General features: G+C 40.9%; 1 protein-coding gene across 2 annotated transcripts in view; it reads right to left on the reverse strand.

Moving 5' to 3' along the window:
- Positions 1-14,112, reverse strand: part of igdcc4 (immunoglobulin superfamily, DCC subclass, member 4) — a 72,052-nt gene that overhangs the window by 36,760 nt on the left and 21,180 nt on the right. For both annotated transcript variants that reach the window (XM_061814560.1, XM_061814559.1), the window contains one exon: positions 1,411-1,725. In XM_061814560.1, coding sequence (XP_061670544.1) covers positions 1,411-1,725 — 315 coding nt within the window. The remainder of the gene's footprint in view (positions 1-1,410; positions 1,726-14,112) is intronic.

Genomic DNA, 14,112 nt, shown 5'->3' on the forward strand with positions numbered 1-14,112 from the left:
GTAAACTCCCCAGAGCTGGGGTTTTAACTGCAAGGGAGTTGTTCAAACCGGTCTGCCGTTTGACGGACATCCCGTCCAATTAGTGTTGTAGTTTTGCTGGTTTTGGTTCATTACACATACATATGCAGTATACAATATACCGTAATTTCTGGCCTAAAGAGCGCACCTGGTTATAAGCCTCACCCAGTACATTTGTAAAGTAAATATCATTTGGTACATACATAAGCCGCACCTGTGTAAAAGTTGCAAGTGCCCATATTGAAACATGAGATATTTACAAAGAAAGATGGTACAGAGAAAGACTTTTCAAAGTTTTAATACCTTAGCTTTGGTTAACAAAGCAACAACAAGGTAGCACAAACAGGGCTGGTAAAAAAGAACGAAAAAAAAAAACAGCCAGTTCTAACACTAGCCCAGCGGTAACAGGGCCAGTTAAAAATATATATATATACACTGGTAAAAAGCACAGAGACACGGCAGTAACACAACAGCAACACACTAGCGTCCCGCTAACGCAGTGCTAAAAGGGCCGGTTTAAAAAAAAAAAAAACACTGGTAAAAGTCACTTCCTCGGCACATATATTCCACCGGTCTCACTCTTAACTTTTCCGCTTGAGTGCCCCCTTGCGGCCGTTAGAAAAAAATGCACAAACTAGCCGCATCACCGCATAAACCGCAGGGTTGAAAGTGTGTGGAAAAAAGTCGCGGCTTATAGGCCGGAAATTATGGTACATGGAACATAGACAAACTAGGTCACAAGCACATTTGAAGTGTTTCAAAAGCAAAAGAACATTTACTGTAGATGGCCCAAAGAGTGAAGTTACACTCTTTTTTTGCCTTCATACTGTACATAGAGTTAATGTTTTATAGCAAGTGAGGAAATTTAACTGATTATCCCCACTTTCCTGCATTGATGGGATTGTGGGCCATAATTGATTTATTGATCATTAGGAATCCTCCTGGCTGTATGGTAATGATTATTGATTATTTGTGTCTGGAGGTGATTGAGGTCATATGAAGTGCACTACTTGAATGCAACCAGCAGCATTATTCATGCATATTATGGGAAAAAAAAAAAAAAAAACACACACACACTGTAATAAAAGGGGTGCAGTGAGAGCCTTAAATCATTTGCATGAGACAGGACCATCCTCTGAAATCAGGCTGACTGTATTTCCTCTCTAAAAAAATTGTTTCTTGATCCGTAGGATATTTTGAAGCATGTTACAGATGTTATCAAGACAATGAGGAAGTGTTCTCTATATCTGGTGGGGCACTGCCCTTAACGTAGAACTCCCACTGCATTCTCACCAATTATTAATTATGATTATATCATCAAGCAAAAAGCTACCAGAATGACAGTTTTCGGGTTCATTATGCACATCACATACACTGTGGATGGCCACTTACTTGCCAGCAGCACATTGACAGTCCGGCTGGTCAGAGCTCCATGTGCACTGGCGCTCACACAGCTGTAGCCTCCCTCCAGAGCCTGGGGGGGAGCTCCATCCACAGACCCGAGCAGCAGGAGGAGGGACTGGTCAACGATGTACCGCTGTGCATCGTTGGCCTCCAGAGGGAGGGGCTGGCCGTCGTGGAGCCAGGAGATGTTGAGCGGTGTGTCGCGGGCCCCCAGGTTGCAGTCCAGCGTGAGGGAGGACCCAGGCTCCAACACGACATGGCTTGGTCCGGCCCCGCAGCTCAGCTCCACCGAAACAGACTTATCTGTAAATATAGATTAAAAAAAAAAAAAAAAAAAAAAAAAAAGAGATAATCAACAAACTGCAAGGCCAGTTTTGTCTGAAAGAAGTAATACAAGGAACAGGCACAACAACAAAAAAGCAGGCATCATGGCCTACAAACAAGCAGCAAGAATTTTTAAGGTGGTGCTACAACATCTAATTGTGAGGCCATTTTAGCCAATGAGCAGCTCAAAGTCATTTCCAGAAAAGACAATAAAAATAATCCAACCATCAATCCACTTTCTTAGCCGCTTATCCTCACAAGGGTCATGGGAGTGTTAGCGCTTATCCCAGCTATCAACAGCCCGGTGGCAAGGTACACCCTGAACTGGTTGCCACTCAATTGCAGGATACATGAAGCCAGACAGCAGCCGCACTCACAATCACACCTAGGGGCAATTTAGAGTGTCCAATTAATGTTGCATGTTTTTTGGGATGTGAGAGGAAACCCCAGTGCCCGGAGGAAACCCATGCAGGCACAGGGAGAACATGCGAACTCCGCACAGGTGGAGGAGGGAATGAACCCTGGACCTCAGAACTGTGTGGCCAACGTTTTACAGCTGCGCCACGGTGCCGTCTCAATAAAAATAATGATCAGTAAGAATATATTTTAAATAAGGGGGGAATCATAGATTTGAACTACCAGTGAAATGGTACAGGCTGACATTATCCCAACCTTTAAGGACATTTTAGTCAATCAGAAGCTTGTAAAAACTAATTACAGGAAACTCACAAACAACTCTCATACATTAGAACTAAGAGTGAAGGCGAATTATTCCTGAGGTGGTGCTGTTAACCCGGATCAGAGACAGTATTTCATGGGAGGGATGGGATGGGGGGGACACAATAAATAACAAAAAGACTCAATAAAAACTGGGAAACATACAGTATATCTGGAATGCCCTTTTAGCCATTCAGGTACTAGAACAAAGACATATCTACAAAACACGCAATAAACAGTGAATTGAGAAAATGATGAATCATATTTACAAAGACAGTGAAGGGGATTTATTCCTGGGGTGGCGCGATGACCCCCAACTGTAACGTAACGCTAGGTAATAAGAAGCCTGAGGAAAGTACTTTCTGGGAAAAGGCACAATAATGACAGTGAATTGAGAAAAAAGAAAAGAAAAATCATACATGAAGAGTGTTAAATATAGTCTAGTAACTCCTGGTTTGGTGTTACAATCCCTAACTGTGACTTAACCTTCTGTCTTGAAAAAACATTGAAATTGATCATATCAGTGCTTCATCAGACTGTTATTCAAAAATATTTGAAAAAAGTCTCATTTTATATTAAATCTAAATCCCATTCTCACTTTTTGCATATTTAATGTCCAAAACAGTAAGTCAGTTCTTCAGTTACGTAGATACCATGAAATAATGTCCCAATAGCATGATAATATCATAGTAGTCATATTGTTTGTTACATGTTTGTTTGTGACTGATGTGAAATCTACACACATCCCTCCTAGACTACATTCTCCAAACGTGCACACATACTGACGTCCTGAAGCATTCTCTTCCCTGCTCTGGTGTTGAATTAATTACATAAATGGGAGATGGAATTTTTCGCTTGATTGAATGAGGCCTGCCCCCCTCCCCCCCGCCCCACGCCCCAGGCATGACGTCCTAATGAATAGGCTGGGTAATCCACAAAAAGGCTGCACGATGCTCCTACACACAAGTACACCCATGGAGAGGACATACGTATCCAGTCCATACATCCAAATCCAACCCAAGGTACAAGCCTTAAAGAGGATTTCAGAGGAGCATGCAATATTGTGCTCTATGGGTTCTCATCTCCATTAAAAATGCAGTAATTACATTTAATTAAATCATTAAAACCACTATTGCCAAGATGACTGAGAACTTGGTAAAAGGGATAGGCCTCTATGTATGAGATGTGCAGAATGTGAAAAAACAAAAAATGACACCTTTACTGCAGCCTCTTCAATTTTTGTCTTTTGTTTTAGTGAGGAAAATGCATGCTCTATTGATTTGTGATCAGATGATGGGGCTGGCTATTAAAATATATATCCTTTAAATACCTTCAAAAAGTCTTGATTTGTCATTCAGTATTGGGAAAGTGAATTTTCAACACAAAGTACTTCAAAGTTCATTTAAATTTTTTTTTAAAATGAATTAGTTCAGTTCATATTTCATCATTCAAAGATTTTAACCATGGTCACCATTCCAAAAATAACTCAAAACTGTGATTATTGTTCATCTCCATGTGCCCTGCAATTGGCTGGCAACCAGATCAGTGTGTACCTCACCTCCTGCCCAATGACAACTGGGATAGGCTCCAGCACTCCCGAGATCCTCGTGAGGATAAGCGGCTAAGAAAATGGATGGATGAATTCCTGCAGTCATTGCGGTGGCTGGCGTGGCCTTGTGTGCTTGGTATGAAAATTGGCTCTATCTGCTGGGTGTAACTTAATAATGAAAAATGTTCATGGTAGCATCGCACCCCCCCCTCACTCCCGACATAACGCCGAGGCCCCCCAGGGGGTTTGCCCCTCCACCTTGAAAACCACTGTTATACACATTGTGCACTCACACAAACTATACTTCTCCTTGTTCACTTAATTGCCACACAAGAACAAATAACGCTAAATCTGAATAAATATAAAGGACCTCTGTTATCCACCTGGTTTGATGATTATCATGAAATTTCCGATACAAATATCTTGCACCACTGTTCTATTAATATGAAGGAACAAATTCAGTATTGTTCAAATACTGAGTGGCAACTAAGTGAATGATTTCATGGGCAACTCAAAATGCTTATAAAATGAAGCAACGGTACCGATTCAGTTCTTCAAAATGTTTTAAGAAACTGAGGCCAGAGAGAACCTGGAGTGGGGGGGGGGGCACAAGGGTCATTTCATTTAGAGCGACGCTGCCAAGTGAATGTTTCACTGGGTCAGGCCCACTGTCAACACACAGCCCGTGGACCCCCCAGTGGCCCCAACGAGACCAAAGCTCAGGTTTCCGCAAGCCTCTAAAATAGAACCATACTTAACGTGTGCTGGGGTTTAAAGAAAAATGAGACAACTGACCATAAAAAATTGACCATAAGCACCTCAAATAGCTTTGCGTTTGTACCAGAACATCTCTATTTCGGTTTTCTAACTAGTAAGCTGACGTGTTGAGTAACTGAATTGCTTAGAACGTTGTTGTTTGAAAAATTTTGGTATTAAGTATCAAAAGCACAGAGGTTTTGAAGAGCTAACTACTGTGACTAAATGATGTGTAGCTAGTAGGCCTGAGTTATCCATCCATCCGTTTTCTGAGCTTCTTATCCTCACGAGGGTTACGGGAGTGCTGGAGGCAATCCCAGCTGTCATCGGGCAGGAGGCAGGGTACACCCTGAACTGGTAACCAGCCATTCGCAGGGCCCATGGAGACAGACAACAGTTGCACTCACAATCACACCTATGGGCAATTTAGAGTGTCCAATTCTTCTTGCATGATTTTGGGATGTGGGAGGAAAATGGAGTGCCCCGAGAAAACCTACACAGGCACGGGGAGACCAACTGTGAGTCCAACGCTCTACAGGTGGTAAAACGGACTCCTCTCTCTTAGCCACTCTGTTGTTAGTTATTGTTAGTGAAAGCAGAACACATCAACGAGGATGGACTTTGCACTGTGGATGCTCCAGGAAAATCATGATGGTAAAACTGCACTTTTGCTTCGAAGAAATCCCTGAAGTGAACCTTTGTTTCTTTCAGCTTGTCCCGTTAGGGGTCGCCACAGCGTGTCAATCTCGGATGAACGCTCATATTTGTTTCGCACAGTTTTTACGCCGGATGCCCTTCCTGACGCAAGCCCTCTTGGTGAGATAGGAACTCACGACCCCTGGTTTACCAAACCAAACCTGAAATGAATCTTTAATATCCGAGTATAAAACAATGTTATACTTAACATTTGTAGGGCAATTACTGGTATGAAGTAGTCATTAGTTCCCTTTTAGGTGATTTAAGACTGATCTGATCCTAACATCAACATAAAAGCTAAATCTAAGACTGTGCTAAGTTGCCAAGATCAACTGGGTGTTATTACTTAAGTACTTAAAATGTAAACCTCTATTGCAGTATTCAGCCATGAGGAAAAGTTTACAATTTTCTATAGTTACTGCTCGCCATAAGATAATTCACAAAAAAAAAGTTTGTCCTAGTTTTGCGCACAACTGCTACTACTGGAAGAGTCAAATTCCATAATTGACTTCATTTTTAACATAAGAAATTTAGTCACTCTATAATGTAATTAAGTACTGCCATATAATTTGTGTTGCAAACTACAATGTGGTGATAAAACTAATATCTGCATATTGCTAAAACTAGTAAATTCACATTTCTGACATTATTTATTTAATGCAAATAAATAAATAAACAGAACAATTTAAAAACTAAAAAAATAAATCATTTCCAAAGCGATGTTTTGGAAGACACAAAAGTAAGTACATAATCTCAAAGGACAAAAAAGACATCAGAACAATACAGATAATGTTAAGACAGCCCTAATACTCAAGCAAGCATGTGAAAAGCACACATTATTGGGGGGAAAAAATCATTTTTAAGTATATTCACTAAGCGTTTCATTTTATTAAAGCCTCTGTCTCCCTTGGATGAATACTCGGGGGAAAAAAATTCAGCCTTTCCCACTGAAAACCAAAATGAATCTGTGTAACCTCTGAAAGACAATCTTCCCTCATCATCAAAGTCAAAATTTTATGGGTTCTGCCTGAGCCACACCTCTCCAAGGTTTTGTACAAATTTGTAATGTGACTGATTAGCAGCTTGTCCAGGATTTACATAATTTATTGCCAAAAAGTTGGGTTATGCTCCAGCTAACCCCGATGAGACAAATATAAAAAATGGATTGATGGATGGATGGATGGATCGGTTACAAGGTATACCTTTGACGTTAACGAATGGCAATCAAAACGTTCTCACTATTAAAATACGTTTTTGTTCTTGCATCAGATCCCATTGGAGTTGCAACACTCTAAAATCAGGACAAAATATTTTCCCCAAAGCCAGTATGAGGCTATGATTCACTCAACAATGTGAACAGCTGCCTTATCGTTCCAGCTGCGTTTCCTCCCATGACGAAACTTCAATGTGCTTCTCATAGCGACTCATCTTCCCCGTGTTGACAACCTCTGGGAGCCGTCGCTGATGGCGTCTTAATGTTCTCAAAGATGACCAATCTGAGAGGCGGCGCAGACTGAATGAGGAACAGAAGAAACTTTACCAAAGCGCTTTTTTTTTTCTTTCAGCTTATTTCTGACGACCCCGTTGACGTGTGATGCAGTTCCCTCGACTCCAACTGGAAAGCTTCAGAAAACTGAAATAATTACCATCTACTTACTGACTTCACAAGCGATAATTATGAACATTAAATTATTTAAGTTTTGGGGAATTGTACCCAAGGACCACAATTATTTCTGACTTAAGTAAGAAAAATGGCATGACATTATATATATATATATATATTTTTTTTTTTCTCCCTATCCCCCATGTATTCTAATCAGTCAGGTCAGATTATTTTAGCACCATTAAATTACTTCACACATACCGAAACTTTAGAGCATGATTTGTCAGAATGACGGTATGTTTACATATTGCTACGTTACATAACATTTTGTTGCACTGCGAGTCATATCGTATTAAAGTTAAGTGAACATACCTCAAGTAATCCTTAGATGAACGTCCTCTCACAAGCACTGACCACCACCACAGGTTTTTTCCCATTTTGTACTTAGAGTACACGCGGCACTATTCATTGCTGTTGTCATTGCCATGGTAACGTGTATCCAGTTGCTTTTGAATTGACAAGATAAAGCTCAGTGATCGTAAAAGACGGGATGAGGTGGTATGGAATACAAGATTTTATTGCTGTAGTTTGGCATATTCCAATAACATAACATAAATAGGACTACTACATATCAAAATAAACTGGCTTTTAGATTCCGATATATTGTGCACAACGGCGACAAAATAAATGACGTCATTGATCGGATGGGCAAATTAAGACATTAAATCCGATCTGCCGATCACAAAAAAATGACAATTATTGGCCAATTCCGATCCGATCAGTCTAACTGGAACCATTTGTATTGTGATCCCTAAAAGTATTGCTACCCTCCAAAGAATGTAGTTCAAATTTCTGCAACCATTTCAGAGAGAAAAATCATGAACTTGTGGAAAACACTGAAATTGCATTAAAGTCCGTTTTTGAGTTGTCCAAAAGGTTGAGGTTTGGGCAAAATTTGTATGCGTGTTACATTCGAGCACAGTGGGGTTTTTTTTAAAGACAAAAATATGGCGTAAATAACCCTGCTTCCGAGAAGGCTTATTTGGGAAGCATGGCGATGCAGCGATGGTTTACCCTTTGAGCCCGGAATGAAACAAGGCGGAATTTATGCATGCATAACATTATACAGCTCATACTTTACATCAGCTGAATAATTTATTGAACTTCTTAAGGCTTGCGGAGGGCTAGCGCATCCCCATTGAGTGCATTCGCGTGGGAACCAAAATATAAGTGGAGAGCGGGGAAGCAAAAGAATGAGAGTGCAGGGGGAGGGGCACAGGGGGGTTCCGTTACCCTCCTTCATACCTCCTGCTCTATGTACAGTGCTCATTCATCCCTGCCTGGCATCAGCCAATCGGAGAGTGGCGGGGCCCCCCCTGCACGGGGGGTCTCCCGGCAACATGGGGCCTCTGTATGACCATGACAAGCACCAAAGCCCGATCACAGTAATCGTCCAGCAAACTCGGAGAATGTGCAGCAGATAACCTGCAGTTTTCTAATAGATCGCCCCCTGAAAGGATTTAGGTTCAACAAGTGGTTACAACAGGCACCAAGATAAGCGCAAATGTATGGGCATAGATCTGAAAAGGACTTAGCCTCCTCTCTCAATGTCGTCGTTGCTCACTGAGGTGACATACACGTACTCAATAATGCCGCCGTGCATCTCACACCGGAATGATAAATGAGGCCACAATGTGACGCGGTGGAATGGCCACCAGGGAATAAGAAGCGGTGACTTATTTACATTTCCTCTATTATTCACGGCCACACATCTGCATGTGCGTGACTACCTCAAGCCGAGCTCCAGCTGTACAAATAAGTCATTCCCAAGTCATTACTTTATATCAGCCCCTGTCCATCCTCATTTAAGTGTCTTACTCCACCGTAAAAAGTAAATCCTCGCTTCTAAATGCATGTGTGTGACTGTCAGGGATGTCAATCGCAGGCGCAGATGGTTCCAGTACCGTGTGAGCAGTTTCATTGTCAACTCAGTGAATCTCTGTAAAACAGACCAAGCCTGGCTTGGAAGAGACTACTGTACAGTATTTCTACAAGCTCATTAACGTGATATTGTTGGGGGATCAATTTAGATGTCGGGAAAACATGAAAACATGTTGGGATTCTATACATTTTAGATTTCAGTGTGCTTTGAAAGAATTACTTAAGAATTAAGAATTAAGGTACTATGGATCGAAGACAGAGCGAACCATTTATTCCTTGGTGTAGTTAATCTTGACTTCCATCCATCCATTTTCTTTGCCGCTTATCCTCACGAGGATTGCAGGGAGTGCTGGAGCCTATCCCAGCTGTCAAAGGGCAGGAGACGGGGTACACCCTGAACTGGTTGCCAGCCAATCGCAGGGCACATGGAGACAAACAGCCCCACTCACAATCACACCTCGGGGCAATTTAGAGTGTCCAATTAATGTTGAATGTTCTTGGGATGTGGGAGGAAACTGGAGTGACCGGAGAAAACCCACGCAGGCACAGGGAGAACGTGCAAAATCCACACAGGTGGGGCCGGGATCGAACTGGAGTCCTCAGAACTGTGAGGCCAACACTTTACCTCCACCGTTCCACCGAATCTTTACTTGTTTCCTTTTTTTTTTTTTTTTTTTTCCCAACCCACATTCAGCCATATTCCACATTGGACATTATCCAAGGGATTGGATGAGAATTTATGGGAATAAAGAAAGCATGAAAAAAAATAAAGATGAACTCTTGATCAGGAGCTTAAATATGACTAAAACAACCAGATTTAATGTAAGTAAAATGGCACCTTGATTTACGACTTAACCCCAAGCCCAAATTACCATCTTTTGGTCAATATTTTGCAATGTGTAATGAGCCAAAAACCAGAAGAACTATAATAGTGTAGTGATCAGAGAGGCGATAAGTACTGCATATGTGGAATTATTGACTATTTGGCTCCATGCCAACAACTCTTTTATACATTTTACATTCAACTGCATGCTAACGCATCAGGTGCTGCACACCTGATCCACGACCGTCATGCAAAAACTTGATATTTGCTCAGAGGGACCCAAATTGATCCCTGAGGATTTTAAAATGACAATTTTAAAATTAAATGTATTTACAAAAGAGAAATTTAGTTTTGTGGTGTGACATCCAAGCTGTCTAGAGATATATCAAATCTATGTTATAAATTAGTCTACCGCAGTGGCTAAGCAGTAAATGGAGTGGACGTTATTGACTTGGCAAATGCTATCAATGCATTTTTCTCTCATTCTGAAACATCTGATTTCATGAATGATATCTCTGAGTTGCAGGAATCTTTCATAACATAGAATTATCTGACGATAGCTGAGGAAGATGTCAAGAATCCCTAACCTAACATGCACAACTGACTCCGACTCAATTTTTGAACACGACGTGATTTCACTGGGCTGTTCAGCTCAGCGTGGTGTTCAGCACACTTTTAAACTTGTCTACAGACAGAATTCAAACGGTCTTTTTCAACGTGACATCCAACTCCGCAATATCAAGTACGGGTTCCCCACAGGGCTGTGTCATTTCTGCTCTGCTTTTTATGATGTACACAGAGCTGCAGATCCTCCAAAGAGAGCAGACACCTTGTAAAGTTCTCGGATAATACTGCATTCCTGTCCCTGTCCCCCTCTAAGTGTGAATAGCTGGAGAGCAGTCACAAAAATTATTTTAATAATGGATTCATCTAGTGTTTATTTTTTTTTCAATTCATCGATGAATGTTGTCTATGTTTAAATCTCCATCCCGTGTATATATATATATATATATTATATATATATATATTATATATATATACACACACACACACACACACACACACACACACTTCTGAAGGTTCCACACTAAAAACAGATACAAACACAGCAAGCCGACATTTTCCCTTATTAAAATATGTTAACACTCAGATATGTACCATCAGGGGAAAGTGAACATTTCTCTGAAACAAGTTGAGCTTTTTTTTCCCTCCCCGCTATCTATTGATTGAGCCCAGCCGGGGTACAGATCAAGTGTGACCACGGGAGACGAAATCGGAAAAATGAAGCATATCCGAGTTGCCATTTGAGGCAGATCACAGCAGCAGGGAGGCATTTGCGCACTATGACCTCACTCAAACTATATGAGAAGCACGTAAAAGGCAACCGAAGCTCAACTTAGTACGGCGACCACATCAGTGAAATGCGGATAGCCATGGCTTAAAATAAGGACGCGAGTAAGACCACCAAAAACCAAACGTTCACTGTCACATCTATGCAGATGAATAAAGTAATGTGGCCCGGCAAGGTGATTTGTACGTAAAAAATAAAAAGAAAACCAAGTGGAAAACTGTGAGCCAAGAAAAGAGATGAAAGTGGACTTTCGTGAAAATTCCTGAAAATACAAATGCGACAACTGAAGGTGTGAAGTCTTGCTAGCGGAGTTCTGGTGGAATTTTCATGAAAATTTGAATATCTGGAATCTCCACAGACAAAGAAAAATAAAACATTTTTTGAACAATATCTTTGATATCTTGTAATTATATTTTGACACTAAATTAAAAATGATTTGAGCAATTACAGTACTGGGCTAATGAAAGTAAAAACAAACCCTAACCCAAATTTTTTGGACTACAGGTTAGGGTTATAATGGCACCCTCAAGTTAACTTTATTACTTATTCTTTAGCTTTTTGCCTATCATTAAGTGGAAAGTGGTTTGATTTGGGATTTGAGGACTAAGGTTAGAAGTTAAGGTTACAATGAAGCCTACAAGGTCAAACGACCCTGAGGTCATAACATGTGGAAATAAATGCAAACTTGAGGGGGATACCGCATATAAGTCACAGAAAACTTCCGAGCATGAACCATCAGCGGGGATGAATGTCTGATTTTTGGTCTTACTAACAAAAGTTGCAATTCATTCTCACACCATTTTTGGAAAGTTCTCAAATTATTTGACATTCTAAGTAAGTAACCCAATAAACTGTTTTCAATCAACAGTGTTGCTCACTGAAAACAAAGCAAGAAGATAGCATTTGGGCCGTTTGGAGTAGGAATGCAGGGTTGCTCAAGGTGTAGATCACAATCGACCAGTCGATCGTCGAGGCAGTTTTGGTCGATCGCATGATGGCATGCCAAAAAAAAAAAAAAGACAGCCTATCATCCATCTTGTTGCTTCATTCAGGTGTGGCAGATAAGTCGATCGCACGCATATAAAGCTGCGTTCTAGCAAGCTGACATCCTATTTACAGTCTCTCTTTTGCTTTCTCCACGGAACTTGCTATGATGTGGGCGTGTGTCCCTCACCGCCAGTCAGATCTCGAGTGGCTGGCTGCTTGAAAAGTAGATCCTGGGGTAAAAAGGTCTGGGCACTCCTGGCCTACATGAAAACCAACACTAACACAAAGTACTTAGCTAATCTGAGCTCGAAATTGAGATCACTGTATGCACTGACCAGCTATCTTAGACTCTACTCTGGAAAGGTTGATCCAATATTTGTTATTAGATTTTATTTTTCTTGCTAAATGGTTGAGGGCAATTTTGCCCTGCACAACTACAAATGTATCTTCAAAGAAAACCACATTGCATCTCATTGGGAATCCACCCAGGGTACATAAGAAGGAAAAAAACATTTGGACTGATGTACATTTTTTTTTATTCACCTTGTGATGTATGTCTTTTGAGACCTATATAATATAACTGATATATATTGTAACTCTATAATGAAGTCAGTTGAATATTAGGTTACTTGGAAATAGAGGCTGGCTGCAAATGCTCACTCGGGGATTATAACATTCATTTAAAAAAAATAGGGGGAGTTTGGTGAATAATATCCACCAAACAAGTGCATTAAAATGAAAGTCAGCCAAAGGCAATTTTAAATAATACAGTATCAATTTAAAATGGACCCTCAAATGATGGGATCAAGATGCACTGACAAATCACAGCTGATGCCCCCTCGGTTACACGAAAGAATGCAGGCTCACGCGCTTCAGTAAACACATGCAAGGACATGCAGACCAACATACTTGATTTCCCATTAATTTGTGGAGGATTTTCTCAGGCACCACTGACCATGAAGATGATATTTCAGTCTTGGGACGGAACGGAGCACGTCTGTCTCTACCGTCTCTGGAACCATAAAATTGAGCCCTGAATTTAGTTATATGAGCATTATATTTTACTTAGTGCTCAAAGTAAAAAAGGGAACTGTGACTCATTGCACTCTACAGCACAATCTGTAGGCCGGTCCCAAGCCCGGATAAATGTAGAGCGTTGCGTCAGGAAGGGCATCTGTCTTCAAACATTGCCAAACAAATATGAGCATTCATCGAAAGAATCCCATAGAGGATCGGTCGTGGCCCGGGTTAACGAGCGTCTTAACCGGCAGGGCGTTGGTGCAAATTCAGGTACTGTGAGTCAAAGAAGAAGAAGAGGAAGAAAAGTGGATTCTTCAAAAGAAAGACAAGAGGATTGCACAGAGCCTACAACTGAGTGAGGGGACTTTGAATGTTGGGACTATGACAGGAAAAGTTTGGGTGTTATTATTGATACATATGATTATTATTATCTGTACATTAAATGAACAGGTCATTTCAATAGACTCATTGCTCTACCTTGTGATTGGATTGCTGATCAAACTTTTTTTTTTTTTTAAATCCGCTGATTGGCCTCAAAAATCCTGATTGTGTAAAGCCTGCAGAAAACCCTGCCTACTCACGATGTACTATGATAAACGTCAGAAAGTTAACCATCCATTATTATTACTATTATATTACTATGTATTATATACTATTATCTGAGCCACTTATCATTACAAGGGTCGCGGGAGTGCTGGAGCATATGTCAGCTATCTTCAGGCAAGAGGTGGGGTACACCTGAACGGGTCACCAGCCAATCACACGGTACACACTCACATTCACAACTATGGGCAATTTAGAGTCTTGATTAATTCGTGTTTTGGAAATATGGGCGGAAACCGGAGTGCCTGGAGAAAACCCACACAGGCACAGGGACAACATGAAAAATCCACACGAGTGTGGCCACGATTTGAACCCGGTCC

This window comes from Syngnathoides biaculeatus, chromosome 3, assembly GCF_019802595.1.
Source record: "Syngnathoides biaculeatus isolate LvHL_M chromosome 3, ASM1980259v1, whole genome shotgun sequence".
In the NCBI taxonomy this organism is placed as follows: Eukaryota; Metazoa; Chordata; class Actinopteri; order Syngnathiformes; family Syngnathidae; genus Syngnathoides; species Syngnathoides biaculeatus.